Here is a 25,007-nt window from a genome sequence, read left to right as displayed (position 1 = left end):
GCTCTGCAGCTCCCAGAGAATAGGTTGCCGGATCTCAAATGGCACCCTATTCCTTACATAGTGCACTACTTTTAACCATAGTCCATAGGGAATAGGGCGCCATTTGGGATGCAGTCTCAGCATCAACACCCCCTCTAGCCCACTTACCTCTCCTCCCCTCAGCTTCTCTGACTCCAGTCTTGGCATTGGAGAAGGAACATTATGAAATAAGTCACGTGTTTTCCCAGAAACAAGATTTTGATGTGTCCCAAATGGATTCCTATTCCCTACATAGTGCACTACTTTTGACCAGAGCCCTATGGGCCCTGGTCTGAAGTAGTGCAATATATAGGGGCTCTGCTCAAAAGTACTGCACTATGTAGGGAATAAGGTGCCATTTGGGATGTAGCCTTTCCCAAACAGACCAAATACAAACACAACATCTGGTTTTCAAAAGTCAGCAGTCTGATTTTGTTGAAAATACTTTATTTGCAGACCACTTTGTGCTTTAGGTCTATGTTACAAATACTTACAGCACATATGCATTTAACATTGACAATTCCCAAAACATCCAAACGGTATATTTATTTGCAATACATATGTATATACAGTATCTCACAAAAGTGAGTACACCCCTCACATTTTTGTAAATATTTGAGTATATCTTTTCATGTGACAACACTGAAGAAATGACACTTTGCTACAATGTAAAGTAGTGAGTGTACAGCTTGTATAACAGTGTAAATTTGCTGTCCCCTCAAAATAACTCAACACACAGCCATTAATGTCTAAACCGCTGGCAACAAAAGTGAGTACACCCCTAAGTGAAAATGTCCAAATTGGGCCCAAAGTGTCAATATGTTGTGTGGCCACCATCATTTTCCAGCACTGCCTTAACCCTCTTGGGCATGGAGTTCAGCAGAGCTTCACAGGTTGCCACTGTAGTCCTCTTCCACTCCTCCATGACGACATCACGGAGCTGGTGGATGTTAGAGACCTTGCACTCCTTCACCTTCCGTTTGAGGATGCCCCACAGATGCTCAATAGGGTTTAGGTCTGGAGACATGCTTGGCCAGTCCATCACCTTTACCCTCAGCTTCTTTAGCAAGGCAGTGGTCATCTTGGAGGTGTGTTTGGGGTCGTTATCATGTTGGAATACTGCCCTGCGGCCCAGTCTCCGAAGGGAGGGGATCATGCTCTGCTTCAGTATGTCACAGTACATGTTGGCATTCATGGTTCCCTCAATGAACTGTAGCTCCCCAGTGCCGGCAGCACTCATGCAGCCCCAGACCATGACACTCCCACCACCATGCTTGACTGTAGGCAAGACACACTTGTCTTTGTACTCCTCACCTGGTTGCCGCCACACACGCTTGACACCATCTGAACCAAATAAGTTTATCTTGGTCTCATCAGACCACAGGACATGGTTCCAGTAATCCATGTCCTTAGTCTGCTTGTCTTCAGCAAACTGTTTGCGGGCTTTCTTGTGCATTTTTATAGCCCAGGCCATCTTTATGTAGAGCAACAATTCTTTTTTCAGATCCTCAGAGAGTTCTTTGCCATGAGGTGCCATGTTGAACTTCCAGTGACCAGTATGAGGGAGTGTGAGAGCGATGACACCAAATTTAACTCCCCATTCACACCTGAGACCTTGTAACACTAACGAGTCACATGACACCGGGGAGGGAAAATGGCTAATTGGGCCCAATTTGGACATTTTCACTTAGGGGTGTACTCAATTTGTTGCCAGCGGTTTAGACATTAATGGCTGTGTGTTGAGTTATTTTGAGGGGACAGCAAATTTACACTGTTATACAAGCTGTACACTCACTACTTTACATTGTAGCAAAGTGTCATTTCTTCAGTGTTGTCACATGAAAAGATATACTCAAATATTTACAAAAATGTGAGGGGTGTACTCACTTTTGTGAGATACTGTATATATACATTACATACATGTGTATAAACTCACACAGGCATTAGATGCATTCAACAAAATCCTGAAATCATAAAGGTGATGGTAATAACATGATATAAGAGCTATTGGTGGTACAGTGACAAAATGTAAAATCAGCAAAAATCTGCATATTAAAAAATAAAGAAATATTGGGATTCAATGCTACTTTAGTGGTATGACATTGTAAGTTGCATAGCATTTATGTTTTCAAAAATAAAACAGCAAACAATATACAAATCTGAAGTTTATAAAGCAGTGGGTATATGAAGTCAGTATCTATAGATACAGTATGGAGGTCATTGTATGTTATCTTAGTCTTATGACTGGGACATCCATTAACAATGTGATGGTCTATACCAGGTCTATACCTTTTCTTTATGCATCACTTCAGTGCAAAAGTGGCAACCATGTCTGAAACATATTTTATGTGGTTTGTGGCTGATTAGAAAGTTATCTGAGAGGGAAATAAATATTATATCTTTATTATTGGCAATCCCTATGGATATTTATGTGATCAAATAAATAAATAATTCTGTAATGTATTAATGATAATATATCTAACATCCGTGACTTAGATTGTAGTAGGTCATAGTTGGTTTTCCCTTTAACTGCATTCTGATAAAACATATTCTGGTCTGAGTCCCAAATGGCCCCCAATTCTCGATATCGTACACTACTTTTGACCACGGCCCCCTATATTTTCACCAAGTCAAATGAATTTATTGTGTTAAGAGGTTTCATGATGCTTGTATCTAAACCAAAGTAGATAATTGTAAAAATGTTCTATACATAAGTTGGGGTCTCTATAAGCTTCAATATGAGGTCCTAAACCTAGCATGAAAGTGCATCCTTGTAGCTGTGTGGGCTAATATAGTCAAACTGTTTGCCTTGGGGTAAGTTGAGTAAATGTTTTCTTCCCAGGTATAATGCAAGGCTGGGATATGAGGGCTATGAGGTAAAAACAAGGCCTGGCCTATGTTTAAAGTGTAAAAAAAAGTATTTGTTAAAAAGACAAAAAAGTGATTGTGTTGAATTGTGTTTGGGAAGTAAAGACAGACATGGTTTTAAAAAGGTAGTGGCAATATTTCATTCAGTACAGAACTGTGTAAGTCGTGCCAAGTCATGCCAAGATTTTTTTGGACAAGCTATGTTTTCAAAACTGTAATGTTTACATAAATTCTGATTATTTTCAGGGATACACAACATCCTGAAACATATGTAGATATCTTTGTTAGAAAGAATACTATATTTCCCTTGATGGAGTGATGCTGAATGTAAAAAATGGCTCAACTTACCCCACTCTCCCCTACAGGATATACCTTTTCTCATTAGATTCAATTCAGTGCTGTACTGTATGTATTCAAATACAGGACCACACTGATATAGGATGTGTCCAAAATGGCACCCTATTCCCTATATCACACCTTAATTCCTTACGGGCTCTGATCAAAAGTAGTGCACTAAATAGGGAATAGGGTGCCATTTGGGACAGACCCATAAAAAGTCACTACAACCATGATTTTAGGACTATTGGATAGATAAACATATAATTGAGTCTGAATTAGCTAAAGTAGATTAGACACATTTTCCCCAACAATTTCACCGAAAACCTGCTTTACACATTATTACCCAAGTAAAAAATAAAAAATAAAAATACTAATCAAAAGCAGGCACAAATGATATAACCATTAATACATACAAAACAAATAGAATAACCATGTGATAGAGACAATCTAAGTGTGCATCCCAAATGACACCCTATTCCCTATATAGTGCACCACTTATAGTGCAAAATAGGGAATAGGGTGCCATTTGGGACGCATCCTACATTATAACATCCAGTGGATTCTTAGGCACCTGTAGAACTTCAACATGAATCAGTCTCCATACTTCAGTATAGAGAGCAGACCTGGGTTCAAATACTATTTTAAATCATGTAAAATACTAATGCTGTGATCAATTGACCTTGCCTGTTGCAGTGGAACCAATATAAAAGTCCCACCCGGCAGTCCAGGCAGGCTAAAGCAAATATATTTGAAAGATTTCAAATAGTGTTTGAACCCAGGTCTGACAGAGAGCTACAGTAGGACATTACAGTAGGACATATTCCCAGTGTTAGCAGACTATTGACAGTGGCTTGACACGGGATAACAAACATACACGTTAACAACTATGACAGTTCTATGACAACTTTGCGATCATACTGAATACTGAATATCAGGAATACCGGTATTCAACTCTGGTTTTCATTCTTTCCTTCTAACCAGGAACTGATTACATCCTGGGACTCTCTGGCCAATCAGTGACATTAATCAATCAATCAATTAACTACCAGGTAGAAAAGACAACCAGCATTACTACTGCCCTACAGGCCTGGAGTTGAATAGCCCTGCTACATGTCCTTTTACCAACTCACTGGACCACCATCCATCCTACAGGACAGAGGCATCTGCTGCTTTAGCACCTTTGGACAAATCACAAAAAATTTTGGGATCAAGTGTGACATCATAAAACAAAGCAATAATGAACGCTAGCAAGTGCCTTGAACAGAACAGGTTACAGATCCTGCCCTAGATGGGGAAGTCTCCCCATAGAGATTGTTTTACCTCTATGGTCTCCCCTACAGCAGAGCAGAAGGACTGCAGGATTTCAAGTAGGTTTTTGTATGTAACCAAAGCTCTCGTTGTCAGTTGTCCCTTCCCTCTATTTATGTCCCAATGTAAAAAATATGAGGCACTTGCAAAAAAATAACATTAAAAAACAAAACATCTGTAAGTGGGTTTTTTTCTGTGGAGAATATCCGTTCATCAGTCTGTCTGTCTGTCTCAGTGGTTATGTCGAAGGAAGTCTGTCCGTCAGACCTCTGAGCTGTCCAAGCCACCGCTAGTGAACCCTGATGTCACCATGGGCTCAGTGGAGCATGACGTTGTCGTGGGAACCTCCATCTTCTTCTTCTCTTGTCTGGACCGTACGGTTAGCACTATGACGATGATGATGAGGATGGTGAGGAGGAGGCCCACCAGGATACCTATGATCAGGACCAAGCCATCCTCACTCTCCGCAGGAAGGTTCAGCTCCCTGGGCACCATACCCTGAGTGAGGACCTCCTGGTCGGGGCTGGTGCGGCGCTGGCGGCTGAGGTCCAGTGTGATATGGAGAATGTTGGTGCCTCGGTTGTTGTCCAGGCCGATGTCCTCTGTCAGGTCTGGCACCCCGTTTGCTGACCGCCTGGAGCGAGACTGGGACTGGGACATTGACGGTCCTCTTGCAGCCATAGTTTGATGCTGGGTTTCTCTGTCCATGCTGCTGTGTTGGGTCAGGGAGTGGCCTCCTGTAACCATCCTGCTGTGCTGGGTGAGTGTGTGGTACTCCAGACTCCTCTTCCCGATGCCCCTGTTGGCGTTCTCTCTGGAGCGGACGGTATAGATGGTGTGGATGAACCACTCTCTCCCTGCTGACACCTGGACACCAGAGGAACAGGGTTAGTCATGAGGGCTGGGAAGTTTACCTGACCATGACAGGAACAATTCCTGGTCATTAAAGCTAGAGTCATTAATAGAAACAATAACAAGCGACACCCCGCCTCTGTTTTGGTAAAAAGCTGAGGGATGGGCCTGGAGAAATGTAACCACTCTCAAATTCATTGACAGAGCTATGGATGCAAGGACTGACCATCCATGATATCAAAATTATAGTTTTTACCATGTTTTGAGGTACGATAGTTGAACTAAGCTCCTAAGGCATTTATAAGTTATATTCGTCAATAATCAATGGGTATATATAATTCATTTATGATTCTAGCTTTAAAGCAGTGAAAGAGAGTGTTAGAAATAGGAATAAGACAGGGATGTTCCTTCTCCACTCTTCTGTGTTATGTAGCGTAGGGGTCAGGGAGACGTACTTGGAACAGTGCTGTAGAGTCCATGCTGAAGCCGTCAGATCCAGGCTGTCTGACCAGGGCCAGGGCCTGAGGGTCGTCTACAGCCAGCAGAGCCCTGAACCCCACGTTACCAAACGACCTGGCCTGGGTCTCTGGCTGGGCCTTATCCTGGAGGGGGAGGAGAGGGAAACACTAGTAAATACTGTACCAACATTGGTAAAGGTGTTTAGGATATTCATGTGCATTTACCCTGTACTACATCCTTGTCTGCATCCCAAATGACACACTATTCCCCAGATATTGCACTACTTTTGACCAGAGCACTATAGGCCCTGTACTGTACTGTACTGTACTTACGATGATTTTGAATCTGTAAAGCAGCGACGGAGCATCAGCCAGACAGCCGTACTCATTGTTGTTGGGGTTGTACTTGGGTACGTATCCATCCGCACCAGTGCACAGGAACACCTTCTCTATGTTACAGATAAAGGAATCTCCCAGGTTCTGAACTGGGTCCACCATCACTCTGCCATAGATCATATCACCTGGGAGGAGATTAGGTTTGGGTTAATACAGTAATAAATAAATAAATCAATCAATCAATCAATCAGATAGTCAATGGGGCTACCTCCATCCCAAATAGCACCCTATTCCCTATGTAGTGCACTACTTCTGATCAGGACCCATGAGAAGGTGGTGTGTGTGAGAAGTGAGAAGACTGTGAAAGAGAGAAAGACAATAGTTTAACAGTTTTGAACAAACACATTTCTGAAAGAATTAAGGAGGAGCAAGAGAGAGAGAGAATTAGCTATATTTCGTAGTATTTTTTTTCTCCACTTTCACGTTCACATACTTAGCTAGCAAATGCAGCTAGCTAGTTTAGCCTACTCAAACACCCGGCTCAAACAGAGAGGGATGCTATGTTAGATAGCTGGCTATGGCTATCCAACACTGGAACTCTTCCAAGTCAAGGTAAGCTTTTGGTTTTGTTAATTTATTGCCACCGGGTCCCGCCGGTGTAACTGCTAAACTGCTTGCTGACTGTACACTGTACAGCATGATTATAGCGGTTTAGTAACGCGTTAGTTCTAGTAGCTATGTTGACTATGATGTTAGCTAATATGGTGACAACGATGTAGGCTGTGTGTAGCGGTTAGCGGTCATGATATGAAGGTTAGGCTTGGAAAGGTTATTTCGCCTGGTCACAGACACCAGATGTGTTGTGCACTGAAGTCCACAAGCAAAGGAGAAAAGGTAAGAGGAGGAGAGCAAGTAGATAGATGGAATGGAATTATATATACGACGAGCAAAGTGATTATGCTGTTTGTATGTGGCTGCTATGAAAGTGAACTGTGTTTGCGTGTGATCAGGTGTGTATTCATTCCGTAGATTTTGTTGAAAACGTTTCTTAAATGGAAGCAAACGGAACGAAATGTGGATAAACACACCTGAAATTGTCCAAAAGAAACTCTCTTTTGCAACTGTTGGACTAATGATTACACACTAGATCAGCTAGATGCAGGCAAACGTGTGCAAGGCAGTATTGAATGTGTCACTGTCTGTCACCTTGATTACTCAAAATGTTCTCTCGACCTGTGCACCTACATTGTAAACTTTCATTCATAGGCTAGGTTGTAGCAACCTCATGATGGTACATGGAGTATCACGTAGTAGCCTAAACCTTTCCATGTTACATTAAGCTGGGTGAATCGAATATGAATGACAGTCATCCAATATGCTGTAATAGAAAGAAGGCTCATATCTTAAACGGCACCGACCGCCACTGATTTCTATAAGGTGAGTGATTGATTCATTGATTGATAAATGACCCTGTAAGAAGGCTGTGTTTGTTTGTAGCGTTACAGTACCTTGTGAGAATGCGGTGTCGCTCTCCTGTCCGAAGCCCATGGATCCGTCAGACAGCCACAGAGTTCTCTTAGAAAGCAGCAACATCTGTGTGTTCAGACTGAACTCAGCCGCAACCGGGTCACTCACCTGGGATAGGACACACACAGTACAAAGTTTTACCATCTTAGTATAGGAAAACACACACCATTCAGTGTTACCATCTGAGAACAGAGACCAATCACAGTGTTACAATCAGACAACACCCCTCAAGCTGTTTCCCACTAGAGTAGATCTCTGTGTACATTCAAAGATTGTCATCTCACAGACACTTTTAATAATATGATATTGATGTACACTCTTAGAAAAAGGGTTCCAAAAGGGTTATTCGGCTGTCCCCGTGGGAAAACCCTTTTTGATTCCAGGTAGAAGCCTTTTTGGTTCCAGGTAGAACCCTTCTGGGTTCCATGTAGAACCCTTTCTACATAGGGTTCTACATGGAACCCAAAAGGGTTCTACCTGCAACCAAAAATGGTTATTCAAAGGGTTCTCCTATGGCTAAAGCCGAAGAACCCTTTAAGGTTCTAGATAGCACCTATAGTGTAGTTATCCTAGGGTGATCTGACCTGCTGGAAGCGTATGTCCAGGTCGAAGGTGACAGGTTCTCTGGGGTTACAGACAGGAGGCAGGGAGTACTCTAGACTGGGAGGAGAGGTACAGGGCAGCAGCTTCATCGTGTAGGTACCTGAGTAGTCACGCACCTGGGAGACAGAGGGGAGTAAGACACAATTATTTACCTCGGGTTAAAACTTTATTTAATCAGGTTACACCAGTGCCGATAACACACTACGACTTAAGAAAGAAATCTTGTAAATGCTATATGCTACTCCCAAGTCTTTACACTAAAGACAGCGTTAGCAGATAAAGAAATAAAGAAATAAAGATGATATGAAATATATTGATAACACAGTATTAAATATAGAAGAAAATAAGATGTTGTCCTCACAGCGAAGTCTGATGTGAAGGTCCACTGCTGCATGGGCTGGTTGTAGGTGGGCTCGCTCCTCACCAGGCTGAGATTAAAGGTCACCCCAGGGTGATCCGCACACATCACCATGGACGACAGAGAGGACGCTGGGTACAGACACAGGTAAGACTAGGTTTATACAGAACTGAAGCGGAATACAGTGCCTTGCAAAAGTATTCATCCCCCTTGGCGTTTTTCCTATTTTGTTGCATTACAATCTGTAATTTAAATGGATTTTTATTTGGATTTCATGTAATGGACTTACACAAAATAGTCCAAATTGGTGAAGTGAAATGAAAAAAATAACTTGTTTCAAAAAATTCGAAGAAATAAATAACGGAAAAGTGGTGCGTGCATATGTATTCACCCCCTTTGCTATGAAGCCCCTAAATAAGATCTGGTGCAACGAATTACTTCCAGAAGTCACATAATTAGTTAAATAAAGTCCACCTGTGTGCAATCTAAGTGTAACATTATCTGTGACATGATCTCAGTATATATACACCTGTTCTGAAAGGACCCAGAGTCTGCAACACCACTAAGCAAGGGGCACCACCAAGCAAGCGGCACCATGAAGACCAAGGAGCTCTCCAAACAGGTCAGGGACAAAGTTGTGGAGAAGTACAGATCAGGGTTGGGTTATAAAAAAATATCTGAAACTTTGAATATCCCACGGTCACCATTAAATCCATTATTAAAAAATTTAAAGAATATGGCACCACAACAAACCTGCCAAGAGAGGGCCGCCCACCAAAACTCACAGACCAGGCAAGGAGGGCATTAATCAGAGAGGCAAGAAAGAGACCAAAGATAACCCTAAAGGAGCTGCAAAGCTCCACAGCGGAGATTGGAGTATCTGTCCATAGGACCACTTTAAGCCGTACTCTCCACAGAGCTGGGCTTTACGGAAGAGTGGCCAGAAATAAAACATTGCTTAAAGAAAAAAATAAGCAAACATGTTTGGTGTTCGCCAAAAGGCATGTGGGAGACTACCCAAACATATGGAAGAAGGTACTCTGGTCAGATGAGACTAAAATTTAGCTTTTTGGCCATCAAGGAAAACACTATGTCTGGCGCAAACCCAACACCTCTCATCACCCCGAGAACACCATCCCCACAGTGAAGCATGGTGGTGGCAGCATCATGCTGTGGGGATGTTTTTCATCGACAGGGACTGGGAAACTGGTCAGAATTGAAGGAATGATGGATGGCGCTAAATACAGGGAAATTCTTGAGGGAAACCTGTTTCAGTCTTCCAGAGATTTGAGACTGGGACGGAGGTTCACCTTCCAGCAGGACAATGACCCTAAGCATACTGCTAAAGCAACACTCGAGTGGTTTAAATGGAAACATTTAAATGTCTTGGAATGGCCTAGTCAAAGCCCAGACCTCAATCCAATTGAGAATCTGTGGTATGACTTAAAGATTGCTGTACACCAGCGGAACCCATCCAACTTGAAGGAGCTGGAGCAGTTTTGCCTTGAAGAATGGGCAAAAATCCCAGTGGCTACATGTGCCAAGCTTATAGAGACATACCCCAAGAGACTTGCAGCTGTAATTGCTGCAAAAGGTGGCTCTACAAAGTATTGACTTTGGGGGATTGAATAGTTATGCACGCTCAAGTTTTTTTTCTTATTTCTTGTTTGTTTCACACACAAAAATATTTTGCATCTTCAAAGTGGTAGGCATGTTGTGTAAATCAAATGATACAAACCCCAAAAAATCCATTTTAATTCCAGGTTGTAAGGCAACAAAATATTTTAAATGCAAAGGGGGGTGAATACTTTTGCAAGCCACTGTATGTACAGTTTCAAGCGTGTCAGAGTAGGAGTGCTGACTTAGGATCAGTTTTGTCTTTTACATCACAATGAATAAGATCACTCTGAGACACTACTAGTTCAAGCCCATGGATGTACTGTATGAAAAGAGTAGATAATGTGAACATACCAGAGTGTGATATGACAAACAGTCCTCTGAATCGAGCCTCTGTTTTGAAGTTGACCACCAGACGACCCTGTTCGTTGATACGCATACTGGTGGGGTACAGGGCTCCTACAGAATACAGCCAGTCAGTCTCCCTGTCACACTGAACTAACACATCCCTACTATTATAGCACACCCACTGAGGAAGGTGCGGTGAAGGGCAGCTGCAGAATGCAACCCGTTGGTCTCACTGTCACACCAAGCTAAACTGTCACACCAAGCTAACACATCCTCATTCATTGCTGTAGAAAAATTAACATAACCATATCATCTGTGCTCAAAGTACACCAGACAGTGTTGTATTTGTTTGTTTGTTTTTGCCTCATTCTGTAAAGAGTGAAATTACTTTTCAATATATTTAATTTGATGTGAGACTTGCCTTGTAGTTCAGCCTCAGGAGGGCTGCCGATGCCATCCCGCCACAAGATGGCAGTGTCGTATACGAAGGTGAGTCGTAGCTCTGACTGTAGGTCAAAATGCTGCCAGCCCCCTGCCCCCACCGGGGAGTGGAACACATAGGAGACATGTAGGGGCACCCGGAGGGTCACATAAGACTGGACCAGGTTTAACACCTAGAGAGAGACATATATCAAATCAATCTGTATTTAACATGCATTTTAACATCAATACCCTTTATAGTAACTTTACAGTAATACAGAATACTAGCAATAGTAGGTTCAACACCTACAGAAAGACAGGAGAAAGAGGGAGAACTAAAGAGAGAGAAATAGAGAGAAAAATGGAGAGAGGAATAGAAAATAGTGAGAGAAATAGAGAGAAAAATAAAGAGAGAGAGAGAAATAGGGGGAGGGGGAGAAAGAGAGAAAGATAGCGAAATAAAAAGAGAAATACAGAGAGAAATAGATAGTGATAGAAATACATACATTACATCAAACTCTGCAAAGCGCATTTAAACATCCACACACTTAAACATCCAACAAGCAGGGAGCTTACAAAAGGTCCCAAGTACTACTTATATATAGACCTATACTAAACATTCACAAGCTGCCTATCTGTATGGAGCTTGCCAATACCTCATGGGAACAGTATTCAGACCCACTCATAACTTGATATATGGTTATGGCTTGGTCTTTATCTATATTCTATAGATTCATGTGATTAAGAATGCAATAAAGATAGCAGGTGACATATAGAGGGTATTACGGTGGCTTATGTAGTGCTTAAGTGCATATAGTGTGATCAGTGAGTGTAACTACCAGTAGACTGCATAATACCACTTCATATACACTGAGTGTACAAAACATTAAGGACACCTGCTCTTTCCATGACTGACCAGGTGAATCCAGGTGAAAGCTTTGATCCATTATTTATGTCACTTGTTAAATCCACTTAAATCGGTGTAGATGAAGGGGAAGAGACAGGTTAAAGAAGGATTTTTAAGCCTCGAGACAATTGAGACATGGATTGTGTATGTGAATGGGCAAGACAAAAGATTGAAGTGCCTTTGAACAGGGTATGGTAGTAGGTGCCAGGTTCACCGGTTTGTGTCAAGAACTGCAATGCTGCTGGGTTTTTCACGCTCAACAGTTTCCCGTGTGAATCAAAAATGGTTCACCACCCAAAGCACATCAAGCCAACTTTACACAACTGTGGGAAGCATTGGAGTCAACATGGGCCAGTATCCCTTTCGACACCTTGTATTCCATGTCCTGACGAATTGAGTCTGTTCTGAGGGCAAAAGGGGGTGCAACTCAATATTAGGAAGGTGTTCCTAATGTTTTGTACACTCAGTGTAGCTACACTGTGCTGTGCTGTATGTCACCTTCTGTTGTCACCTTCTCACCAAGCTGCTTGGCGATGGTCTTGTAGCCCATTCCAGCCTTGTGTAGGTCTACAATCCTGTCCCTGACATCCTTGGAGAGCTCTTTGGTCTTGGCCATGGTGGAGCGTTTGGAATCTGATTGATTGATTGCTTCTGTGGACAGGTGTCTTTTATACAGGTAACAAACTGAGATTAGGAGCACTCCCTTTAAGAGTGTGCTCCTAATCTCAGCTTGTTACCTGTATAAAAGACACCTGGGAGCCAGAAATCTTTCTGATTGAGAGGGGGTCAAATACTTATTTATTTCCCTCATTAAAATGCAAATCAATTTATAACATTTTTGACATGCGTTTTTCTGGATTTTTGTTGTTGTTATTCTGTCTCTCACTGTTCAAATAAACCTACCATTAAAATTATAGACTGATAATTTCTTTGTCAGTGGGCAAACATACAAAATCAGCAGGGGATCAAATACTTTTTTCCCTCACTGTATATGGCAACAATAGCAAACCATTACATTTATAACTGATGAATGTTTGGTTGTGTTATTCAATTATTGCTTTGTCAACAATGAATATAAAACCATCCCATTCTGAAGTTAATCATGCAATCAAGACATAACAAACAATCCAGGCTGTTGATTTGTTCTAATGTACTTGGAACCCTTAAACAACAGTTAGACTACAGTGAGACAAAGAACCAGAGAGAAAGAGAAAAAAAGAGAGTGAAAGAGAGAAAGGGAGATATATATATACAGTGGGGAAAAAAAGTATTTAGTCAGCCACCAATTGTGCAAGTTCTCCCACTTAAAAAGATGAGAGAGGCCTGTAATTTTCATCATAGGTACACGTCAACTATGACAGACAAATTGAGAAAAAAAATCCAGAAAATCACATTGTAGGATTTTTTATGAATTTATTTGCAAATTATGGTGGAAAATAAGTATTTGGTCACCTACAAACAAGCAAGATTTCTGGCTCTCACAGACCTGTAACTTCTTCTTTAAGAGGCTCCTCTGTCCTCCACTCGTTACCTGTATTAATGGCACCTGTTTGAACTTGTTATCAGTATAAAAGACACCTGTCCACAACCTCAAACAGTCATGTAGTATCTGAGGAATTATGACTTTGCTAATGTTTTCAAAGTGGAACCTGAGAGGATGTTTATTCAGTTTTAGGGGGAGCAGTTTTAGAGGGACACCCCATAGAACAGAGGAAGTCTGTTGTGTGGAGACAGGTGATTGGTCAGTATGGGAAACCACCCATATCCTGGTAAAGATTATAAATACTTGGTTTGAGACAAAGGAGATCAGAACAGACATATTATTTTGGGACACTGTTCTCCAGATACTGCAGACGTCTGTAAACTTATGCTGAAATCTTGTGATATAAATACAACTTATAATCAAAGTACAGTATAAGCGGACTCCTTGGTTTCACAGCATAATTAGCAACGTTTTCTCGACACAACAGTCACACTCCAAACTCCACTATGGCCAAGACCAAAGAGCTGTCAAAGGACACCAGAAACAAAATTGTAGACCTGCACCAGGCTGGGAAGACTGAATCTGCAATTGGTAAGCAGCTTGGTTTGAAGAAATCAACTGTGGGAGCAATTATTAGGAAATGGAAGACATACAAGACCACTGATAATCTCCCTCGATCTGGGGCTCCACGCAAGATCTCACCCTGTGGGGTCCAAATGATCACAAGAACGGTGAGCAAAAATTCCAGAACCACACAGGGGGGCCTAGTGAATGACCTGCAGAGAGCTGGGACCAAAGTAACAAAGCCTACCATCAGTAACACACTACGCCGCCAGGGACTCAAATCCTGCAGTGCCAGACGTGTCCCCCTGCTTAAGCCAGTACATGTCCAGGCCCATCTGAAGTTTGCTAGAGTGCATTTGGATGATCCAGAAGAGGATTGGGAGAATGTCATATGGTCAGATGAAACCAAAATATAACTTTTTGGTAAAAACTCAACTCGTCGAGTTTGGAGGACAAAGAATGCTGAGTTGCATCCAAAGAACACCATACCTACTGTGAAGCATGGGGGTGGAAACATCATGCTTTGGGGCTGTTTTTTCTGCAAAGGGACCAGGACGACTGATCCGTGTAAAGGAAAGAATGAATGGGGCCATGTATCGTGAGATTTTGAGTGAAAACCTCCTTCCATCAGCAAGGGCATTGAAGATGAAACGTGGCTGGGTCTTTCAGCATGACAATGATCCCAAACACACCGCCCGGGCAACGAAGGAGTGGCTTCGTAAGAAGCATTTCAAGGTCCTGGAGTGGCCTAGCCAGTCTCCAGATCTCAACCCCATAGAACATCTTTGGAGGGAGTTGAAAGTCTGTGTTGCCCAGCGACAGCCCCAAAACATCACTGCTCTAGAGGAGATCTGCATGGAGGAATGGGCCAAAATACCAGCAACAGTGTGTGAAAACCTTGTGAAGACTTACAGAAAACGTTTGACCTGTGTCATTGCCAACAAAGGGTATATAACAAAATATTGAGAAACTTTTGTTATTGACCAAATACTTATTTTCCACCATAATTTGCAAATAAATTCATTAAAAATCCTACAATGTGATTTTCTGGATTTTTTTTTCTCATTTTGTCTGTCATAGTTAACGTGTACCTATGATGAAAATTACAGGCCTCTCTCATCTTTTTAAGTGGGAGAACTTGCACAATTGGTGGCTGACTAAATACTTTTTTCCCCCACTGTATATATATATATATATATATAGAGAGAGAGAGAGAGAGAGAGAGAGAGAGAGAGAGAGAGAGAGAGAGAGAGAGAGAGAGAGAGAGAGAGAGAGAGAGAGAGAGAGAGAGAGAGAGAGAGAGAGAGTGAGGGAGGGAGGGAGGGAGAAAACGAGAAAGAACGAAAAGGAGAAAAGCGAGAGAGAGAGAGAGAGAGAGAGAGAGCGAGAGGAGAGAGAGAAGGAAAGAGGAGAGTGAGTTAGAGTTAAGAGAACTGGTAGAACCCAGAGAGAGCTGAGGCAGATGATTTGCTGTATGACCCTGACACTGCCTGCTGAGACCTAATGGATTTCTGTGGTCTGATAAGCTGGGGACAAAGCCTCTCACCATGACACACAGACACAGAGAGACAGCGTCAGTCCCAGCACAGTGAGAGGCCAGCCTGGGGCCCCAAGCTCGGTCTGACTCAGTCTCTCTGTACCCCTCAACCTCTCTACTCAGCCCCCCCAGCCTCCCAGTCGGTCGGACCCTTAAGGGCCAATCAGGTCAGAGAGAACACAGGGACACAAATAATGTTCCTCTAGACTAGAGCTGTTGTTGAGTCTTTATGTTTGTTCTGCCTGGCCACACTGATTGAAGCTTACAGTACAACTCACCTGTAGGACAGCTCATATGGATGTGACACAGGTGCACAGGCAGACCCTGCAGTAGGGGTATAGGGTTTCTGGGTGTATAGAGACACGTCTATAATACCTGGCGGGGTCTCACTCTCTCTCTTAGTTATGGATCTTACTTAAAACAACACAGTGACACTTAAAGCAGCTCAGTCTCTGGCTATGAATCAAATGGCAACCTATTTCCTATGGGCCCCGGTCAAAAGTAATGCATTATAATAAAAAGAGAATAGTGAAAAGGGAATAGTGTGCCATTTGGGACACATATACAGTGATACTTAAAACAAATCAGTCTGTTATCAAATGGCTGCCAGTGACTAGAACAGTACATAAAATCTGCACATAGGTGTTAGATTAATTTGGATTTTAAGAATAATGACTAAAGAATTTCACCCCAAACACAGTATAAATGTTAGAATTATCATGTAGTGTCAACCCACTAACAGAGGGGGCGGTACTAACCATTCAAGGGGGAAGGCGGGAACTGTTTAAGAAATTCACCTAAAGGTGGGAGGAGCATAGTGCCTTTGTTTGTCAAGGGGTATAAAAACAGTATGTTTGTGTTTTTGGCGGGAGAGCTCTCTCCATGAATAAATATACAGATAGTACTTGTTGGTTGTGGACCTTGAATCATTGATGATTAAAACCAGAGCCTTACAACCTCTGGTAATGATTCAAGCTTAGGTTGAATTAGAGATAGAAATTCACATGACAGATTGGTCCTTCTGAGCGGATCTTAAATACGTCTTTATCGTTCTCAGAACACCGAATCCGTGCACGGCCGGGTGATTGCATCCGTGGAGAATAGTCCTGGCCTTCGACGTTAAGGTTATAAACAGGCCGGTGATTACTCTTTATGAACGATAAAGACTTTAACGAGTTTGAAAAATTATTTGAATCCAAACTACAAGGAAAAGGTCAGTAGTTTTATTCATGGATTTTGGTGAAATGATTTGAACTTGTATAAGAATAGGAATTCTTGTGAAGGGCAGACAGGTTACCAAAATCTCAAAGAAGGTAATAATTATTACGAAACAGGGAGGATCCGCAATTGATCCTAGGTAAATAGCTATTACAAAAATAAACTAGTCCGAAATGACATGGAGTGAATGCAATCACAAATGTAAACTAGTTAATATTGTCATTGTACGAATTGCAATGTTCAGTATAAACAGGGAAATAATTATCATCGTATGAGATGGATGTGTCGGGAGTAGCATGTGCAACTGGGCATTTGCTAGAACTTTGCAAACAAGTTTGGCAAATGATAAGGTCGTATATGTGTGAGACTTAATCCATCGGGAGACGTGATCATTATTTCAGGGGTGGAGAAAAAAATAAGTCGCGTGAGAAAAATTGGGTAACTTACTCTTTTCATGAAACCGGAGTTTTAAATAGAAACTCTGGGTTAGGGGTTAAATCATTTAAAATGGTTAATTACAAAAGCAAGAGGCGCACTAAGATATTAGCTCCTACGAAAATAATTTGGGAGTGAATTATTTAAAAAACTAAAAGGGGGGGGGGGATTTCTTATTGTTCCACCATGGGAAAGACATATTCTAAACAAGTCCGAGAATTAACGGGAGATGAAAGATATATGTTAGAAAGAGATGAAAGAAATATGTTTTATGGATCCATTTGGGAGAAGAGGTATGAATTTATTGGGCATCTCGAAGTAGAAAAATTAGAATTTATGATCAAACAGATGCATGTAGACTGGAACTAATTTGAAAAAACAGCGAAAGGAGGGGCTAGAGACAGCGAGTGTGTTTTTTTAAGCACGAAAATGCTTTAACGGGGACAAAGGAATATTTAACCATCGTGACTGCAGGGGAAAAGGAATAGGACAGTCAATTTTTTGGTTCAACGGGTAAAATGGTTGAAAAAATTATTCGTGTCAATTAAGAATTGGCTAAAAACACCACAAAGCGATTATTTGAGAGGTACCTATAAAGTCCAACGATGGGCGGCAGGTAGCTTAGTGGGTAAGAGCATTGTGCCAGTAACCGAAAGGTCACTGGTTCTAATCCCCGAACTGACTAGGGGAAAAAAATCTGTCGATGTGCCCTTAAGCAAGGCACTTAACCCTGGTTGCTCATGTAAGTCGCTCTGGATAGGAGCGTCTGCAAAATCACTAAAATGTAAATGCATGTTTATGAACTTTCGCACTCAAACGTAGACGTACGTAATGAGTGAGAAAGTAGAGAATATTTGCATTTTTGGTCAGTTGGCAGACGCTCTGGTCCGGAGCGACTTGTAAGAACCAATAGAGAATTGCACGGAACTATTCTGTTGTGTTGGGCATTTGAATGGCATAAGGTGAAATATGTGTGTATGAGGGAATTCAACGGCGGCTATAAATGATAATCAGATACTACTTAGTATTTGGTTGGTTAAATGCTGAATAAAAGATTTGAGGCGTGGTTATGGGGTAACTAGGAAGACGCACTTATTCAATAAGGAATGGGTGGAGAGAGAGAGTTTTTTTACGTGTATTAAAAGTTGCATTAGATAGGTCTATGAAAATATGTTATAAGTACGAATGACATTATTTCCTAAGAAGGAAGATTGTAGGGAAGTTTCCCGCGCCTCCCCCATAATGTAGGAAGGAGCAGGAGAGGGGGGGGGGTGAGAGACAGTAAATAAGTTCAGATGGTAGGAATGTCATTAAGTGTATGCTGATAAACGATATCAAGCATTTGTTTTATTGATTGGGGCCGAATCAGAGAGAACTGTTAAAGATATTGAATAGCGAACTGAAATGGGTTAGCGGGAAAATACAAATAGTTGGAAAATTTTAAAACGATAATTTATTTTCGTTACAGGGAAGCAAGTGGCATTGGCTGTTGTGCTGGGGGAATAGCGCCAGCCTGTGGTGGGTTCTGGATTTGTTATAAATAACTTTATATTTTAAACTAAAGTGATGGAATAGACTACAATTATAACATCAGAAAAAGGACAATATAATTCGTAATAGTTATTATAATTATTATTGATAGTTATTGCAGTTATTATTATCCTGAGTGGCGCAGTGGTCTAAGGCACTGCATCGCAGGGCTAACTGTGCCACTAGAGATCCTGTTTCGGATCCTGGCTCTGTCGCAGCCGGCAGCGACCGGGAGACTCATGGGCGGCGCACAATTGGCCCAGCATCGTCAAGGGTAGGGGGGAAAATGGCCGGCAGGGATGTAGCTCAGTTGATAGAGCATGGTGTTTGGAACGCCAGGGTTATGGGTTCGATTCCCACTGGGGGAGGCCAGTAGAAAAAAAATAAAAAATTAGATGAAGAATGATGAGCTTTTTGGTAAGTATAGTCTGCTGTAAAGCTTGGGTACTCCATTATGTACTGCATACGGGTAAATTAAGTGATCTTATCTATGGGAAGGCAATGGTAGCCCATGATAAAATCATTTGGAACTCTGAGGAGGAAGAACAGTTTATGTTGTTGCTCTCTTCCCAAACAGTCTTAGCTTTTCATAAATATATCAGGGATGTTACCCAAATGGTAGAGAGTAAAGAGGGATATGAAATTGGTCGTGGTTTAAAGATGATGGTTTTTTTTTGGTGGGCTATTAGAGAAAACTGGGTTAATCACGAACATAGAGGTTTTTATTCTTTGTTGCTAGGCAGAATACTTAGGTGACCTAAAAAATAGACTTGTCATGTCCAACAATCAGTCTTCAGGTCAAGCCCGGGAGAGCCGGGGTAGAACAGAGGTTGAACTAAACATAAGTGTTTTTACAAGATAAGAGATTGTTTGATTGGATTACTAATTGATTCTGAACTGAATGAAAGTCGAATTTAGCCACCATAAAGACAAAGGAAGTGGGAGGAGCAATAAAGAAGCAAAAAACAATCTCAAAAATGAAAGGCATGGCAATTGGTTGATAAATAACCTAAGGGAATGTTTAGGAAGGTGGAAAAAATTGACACATAAGCAGAACTATGTGTCAAGAGGGGGGAAGAGGCTAATTGTATTAGATAATATACGAAGGAGAGGACAAAATACTTAAAAAAACAACATTTTTTAGATAGTCTAAAAAGAGAATGCAGTCAGAAATTGTTACATTAATCTGAACATGTGTGAAGATAGTTTATTAACCACACCCGTATGTCAGAGGTTTTGTGCCCCACAGGTGAACTAAAGGAGAAGGTGACCCACTATCTAACCAGGTGACTGGTGAGCATCCAGTCACTAGAAGGAAAACTGGAAGCAGACCTGTTGGGAAGGGCCCTATCAGGTTATGTTGGTCACCACCTTGGCCATTAGAATAGCAGAGAGAGGAACCTGGGTCCATGTTACCCACTGCAAGAAGGTAAGACCACATACAAGCACCGCTTAGCACACGCAGAGTTGACGAGCGGAACTGGCCACAGGGTCCGGGGGTCACCTCTGTCAACGAAGATCTCCTACCCAGACCTATCATCACTGTAGTGTGTTCCTAGGGTGTGAGTATGGGGTGGTACCGAGCAGAAGGACTCAAGACAGGAGAGGGTTGGCGGTTTTTGGGAATATGGGTGACCCTGAGCTGCATCATAGTCTCGGCAATAGTCGTGGTAGGTCAAAATCCACCACCACCTCGCACCAATTACGCTATGGCCTTACCATTATTAAGAAATAAAGGGAAAGCGACCCGACATACTGACCATCAAGGGCGAGTGATCTACAAAATAGGAGTCAGAGAAGGGTGGGGAGTAAGATTCAAAATTAGGATTAGGGATCTTATCAGAGCAGATAAGCAAGCAACATGGGATTATAAAATCCCGTTGTATTTATGTTCAGCTCCCTCGGCAGATTGTTCCTGGGCTCAGGTATTTAGACATACTGGGGGACGGAGATATGAGACGGGGGGGGGGGCTGGACGTCCAGATGGAGGATAAGAAGGTATAACGACATCCCCACGGAAATGGTAGTAACGATAGTAAAAGTCACTAAAGAGGACATGAAAAGAACTTACTGGGCTTGCGCGGACAAATACGGATGGGATACTTGTCTAAGATTACATTTGATGGAGTCAAAAGATATGGAAAGCACAGGTACTGTCATTAATCCACTAACAGCAATAGACCGAGTAGATCAGTCAAGGGATGACGGAGTCAATTCAACTAACCCGTCCACTATGAAAGATTTTCTCCTCCAAGAATGGAACAATGGGGAAGTGGAGGGGGTCCCTGATGAGAATCTCTGGTTAAAGTGGATGAAGTACACCGCTAGGGCCTTGGGGGAGACCAATTGTTATGCATGCTCCATTGGGCGACCGACAATGTTGACCGCCCCAATGCCAACGGCAATGTTTCCCTGTGTATTAGACCTGGGGTCCAATCAAAAAGAGCCAAATTGCACAGGGATTGGGCTGGCAAAATTGACATACTGGGTCAGCCCACCTAGATTCACTTTAACTCCTGGCGAATAACAGTGTTACAGACATAGAAATGGCACCCGTAACTTGGGTGATTTTGATGGCTGTAAGGAGATAATTAATGTGACTGATTTAGATAAGGATGGGAGGAAAAAAAATTAGGAACCTAACCATCCCTCTGACTGATGTGTGGTGGGCATGCACTAAAAAAGGGAGCATTCGGCAGACATTACCAGAGGGATGGGTGGGTACTTGTGCACCAGTATTGTTGGTCCAACCTGTAAGAATTGGTCATCAAAGACCAGTGACAGGAAGAATAATTAGGAGAAAAATAAATAAGTCAGGAAGGAAATAGCCCAATTTGGATAGATGGTATAGGCATCTCCAGGGGTGTTCCAGACGAATACAAAGCTATGAATCAAATATGGGAGAGTTTTACTACAACATTTTTCTGGTGGGTGACAATAAACAAAAATATGGATTGGATAAATTATATCTATTACAACCAACAACGATTTATTGACCAGACTAGAGATGCAGTAAAGGGGATCTCTGAGCGATTATCCGCCATCCCGCTCATAACGTAGTAGAGGTTGGTTCTAGATCAGGCAGAAAGGGCCGGTGTCTATAGAAAGATGAGCCATTATTGCATATTTATCCCTAACAACACCACACTGGATGGGACAGTCACCAGAGCTCTTACAGAATTAACTGCACTAAGTGAAGGATGAACTGAACTCAGAAGTTAGTACATTGTGGATAGATGGTTTGATGAAATATTTGGTAAATGGAAAACCCTAGCAGCCACCATCTTAGGAGCGATCAGTGTTTGTATGGGTATTCTTGTATTATGTGGTTGTTGTCTTGTTCCCTGTGTCCGAGGATTGGTGAGTCAGGCGTTGGTGAAATGCAGTATCTAAACAATGATGAGAGATGGACTGACTCTGGACTCTGACCAGGGGAATGTGAAAAACTATCCTCCAGGCTTGGTGGATGACGAGGATTTGGACCCTGAAAGACCACAATTGGATGAAATGTTTATTAGTTCTGATGTGATCTCTGAGATTAATCATGCTTGTAAAATACATTTATCCTGAATGTGGGAATATTTAGTCAAAGGGGTGGATTGTTAGATTAATTTGGATTTTAAGAATAATGACTAAAGAATTTCACCCCAAACACAGTATAAATGTTAGAATTATCATGTAGTGTCAACCCACTAACAGAGGGGGCGGTACTAACCATTCAAGGGGGAAGGCGGGAACTGTTTAAGAAATTCACCTAAAGGTGGGAGGAGCATAGTGCCTTTGTTTGTCAAGGGGTATAAAAACAGTATGTTTGTGTTTTTGGCGGGAGAGCTCTCTCCATGAATAAATATACAGATAGTACTTGTTGGTTGTGGACCTTGAATCATTGATGATTAAAACCAGAGCCTTACAACCTCTGGTAATGATTCAAGCTTAGGTTGAATTAGAGATAGAAATTCACATGACAATAGGAGGGACATTGACCAAGGTAAACCAGTGTTGGTACATGGTACTAAGGCAGACCCTGACATTCAGGATTATCAAGTGTTGATCAACTCCAACCTCTCCCACAAAGCTCTGTCTTGTCAGAATATTAACTTTAAAAAGTTTCAATGTAAACAAAAAGGCTAACGCTGGATTACAAGCTGCCAGAAGGAAAGTCATAAAGTGTGGAGGTAGTTTACTTTAGAAGAGAATGATGATCCCTGCCTCCATAAAATATAATTATCTTATACTTCCTATGTATCATAACTCATCCATGTTCACATGCAATATCTTCTTCCATTTACAGTCTCATTTATCTTGCAAAATGGAATTTCACTTTACATAGAATTTAATGATATTTCATTGAGTTGGTGTTTTTTCAACCAAACAATATACATAACCTTAAATTGGGTAAGTAGTTAGCCTCTCATAAATTCTACATGCACTTTCCTTTCCTTTCCTTTCCTTTACGCACACGCACGCACGCACGCACGCACGCACGCACGCACGCACGCACGCACGCACGCACGCACGCACGCACGCACGCACACACACACACACACACACACACACACACACACACACACACACACACACACACACACACACACACACACACACAGCAAGGGTACTAGTTGATGAGCTACAGCAGGGGGGATCAATAGCGTGAGGAGGCCTTAACCATTTGCTCTCTCTCTCTCTGCAGGCATCTTTTCTCTCTGGAGGCATCTCTTCTCTCTGAAGGCATCTCTCTCTCTCTCTGCTGGCATATTTTCCTCTCTGCAGGCATCTCTTCTCTCTGCAGGCATCTCTTCTCTCTGCAGGCATCTCTCTCTCTCTGCAGGCATCTCTTCCTCTCTGCAGGCATCTCTTCTCTCTGCAGGCATCTCTCTCTCTGCAGGCATCTCTCTCTCTCTGCAGGCATCTCTCTCTCTCTGCAGGCATCTCTCTCTCTCTGCAGGCATCTCTTCTCTCTGCAGGCATCTCTCTCTCTCTGCAGGCATCTCTCTCTCTCTGCAGGTATCTCTTCTATCTGCAGGCATCTCTCTCTCTGCAGGCATCTCTCTCTCTCTGCAGGCATCTCTCTCTCTCTGCAGGCATCTCTCTCTCTCTGCAGGCATCTCTCTCTCTGCAGGCATCTCTCTCTGCAGGCATCTCTTCTCTCTGCAGGCATCTCTTCACTCTGCAGGCATCTCTCTCTCTGCAGGCATCTCTCTCTCTCTGCAGGCATCTATTCTCTCTGCAGGCATCTCTCTCTCTGAAGGCATCTCTCTCTCTCTGCTGGCATATTTTCCTCTCTGCAGGCATCTCTTCTCTCTGCAGGCATCTCTTCTCTCTGCAGGCATCTCTCTCTCTCTGCAGGCATCTCTTCTCTCTGCAGGCATCTCTTCTCTCTGCAGGCATCTCTCTCTCTCTGCAGGCATCTCTCTCTCTCTGCAGGCATCTCTCTCTCTCTCTGCAGGCATCTCTCTCTCTCTGCAGGCATCTCTCTCTCTCTGCAGGCATCTCTCTCTCTCTCTGCAGGCATCTCTCTCTCAATGCAGGCATCTCTTCTCTCTGCAGGCATCTCTTCTCTCTGCAGGCATCTCTTCTCTCTGCAGGCATCTCTTTATGACCGCAGCCTGCTTAATTATGTGCTAGTGAACTAATAGACTGACTGGGATTTAACTACACTGAAGTGACTGGAGGTTTCCAAGGGAAATCTACATGACAGGAGCACTGAAGCATGTGACCAGGGTTTAAGATCTCCACTCAGGGAGGGTTAGGGAGGGAGGGAGGAAGAGAGAGAGAGGGAAGTAGGGAGGGAGTTTAAGACCTGTAAGAGCAGTCCCTCCCTCAACACAGCAGCAGCAGCTGTTTAAAGAGCACAGTACAGAAAAGAGCAGAATATTTTAATGCTTTGAATGTTGGAGATGCCATTTTGACAAGATAAATAGCAGGCCTCATGAGGAGTTGTGGGAATCCATAAAGCACTGTGTTTGGTTAGTTATTACTGGTGAGGTTAACATGGGGTTTAAAAGAACAATGTCTGACAGGGGCCCCTCAAGGGGTAGCTAACAGACAGGTGACTGTAAAGGATTCTGTCTGTGAAAAGGAAAATTACAAGAACTGTTATAGGAAAGAACTGGAGGTCAAATACTGAGCAAGTACATTTCTCTTCCAAAGAAATCATCATAACATCTCTTCCCAAGAAATCATCATAACATCTCTTCCCAAGAAATCATCATAACATCTATTCCCAAGAAATCATCATAACACCTCTTCCCAAGAAATCATCATAACACCTCTTCCCAAGA

General features: G+C 42.4%; 1 protein-coding gene across 1 annotated transcript in view; it reads right to left on the bottom strand.

Moving 5' to 3' along the window:
- Window positions 1-3,178: 3,178 nt before the first annotated feature.
- The window catches only part of LOC121568160 (FRAS1-related extracellular matrix protein 2-like), a 108,213-nt gene continuing 86,384 nt past the window's right edge, over window positions 3,179-25,007 (bottom strand). Inside the window, exons 19-26 of the mRNA XM_045220365.1 lie at window positions 11,054-11,246; window positions 10,639-10,743; window positions 8,671-8,798; window positions 8,291-8,425; window positions 7,688-7,814; window positions 6,177-6,364; window positions 5,841-5,987; window positions 3,179-5,400 (exon numbers count right to left, since the gene is read on the bottom strand). Of these exons, the coding sequence (XP_045076300.1) occupies window positions 4,795-5,400; window positions 5,841-5,987; window positions 6,177-6,364; window positions 7,688-7,814; window positions 8,291-8,425; window positions 8,671-8,798; window positions 10,639-10,743; window positions 11,054-11,246 (1,629 nt within the window). The 3' untranslated portion in view covers window positions 3,179-4,794. The remainder of the gene's footprint in view (window positions 5,401-5,840; window positions 5,988-6,176; window positions 6,365-7,687; window positions 7,815-8,290; window positions 8,426-8,670; window positions 8,799-10,638; window positions 10,744-11,053; window positions 11,247-25,007) is intronic.

The sequence above is a fragment of the Coregonus clupeaformis genome, chromosome 6 (assembly GCF_020615455.1).
Source record: "Coregonus clupeaformis isolate EN_2021a chromosome 6, ASM2061545v1, whole genome shotgun sequence".
Classification (NCBI taxonomy): domain Eukaryota; kingdom Metazoa; phylum Chordata; class Actinopteri; order Salmoniformes; family Salmonidae; genus Coregonus; species Coregonus clupeaformis.
Note: the sequence above shows the minus strand (reverse complement) of the source record. Positions and strands in the feature narration are given on the sequence as shown.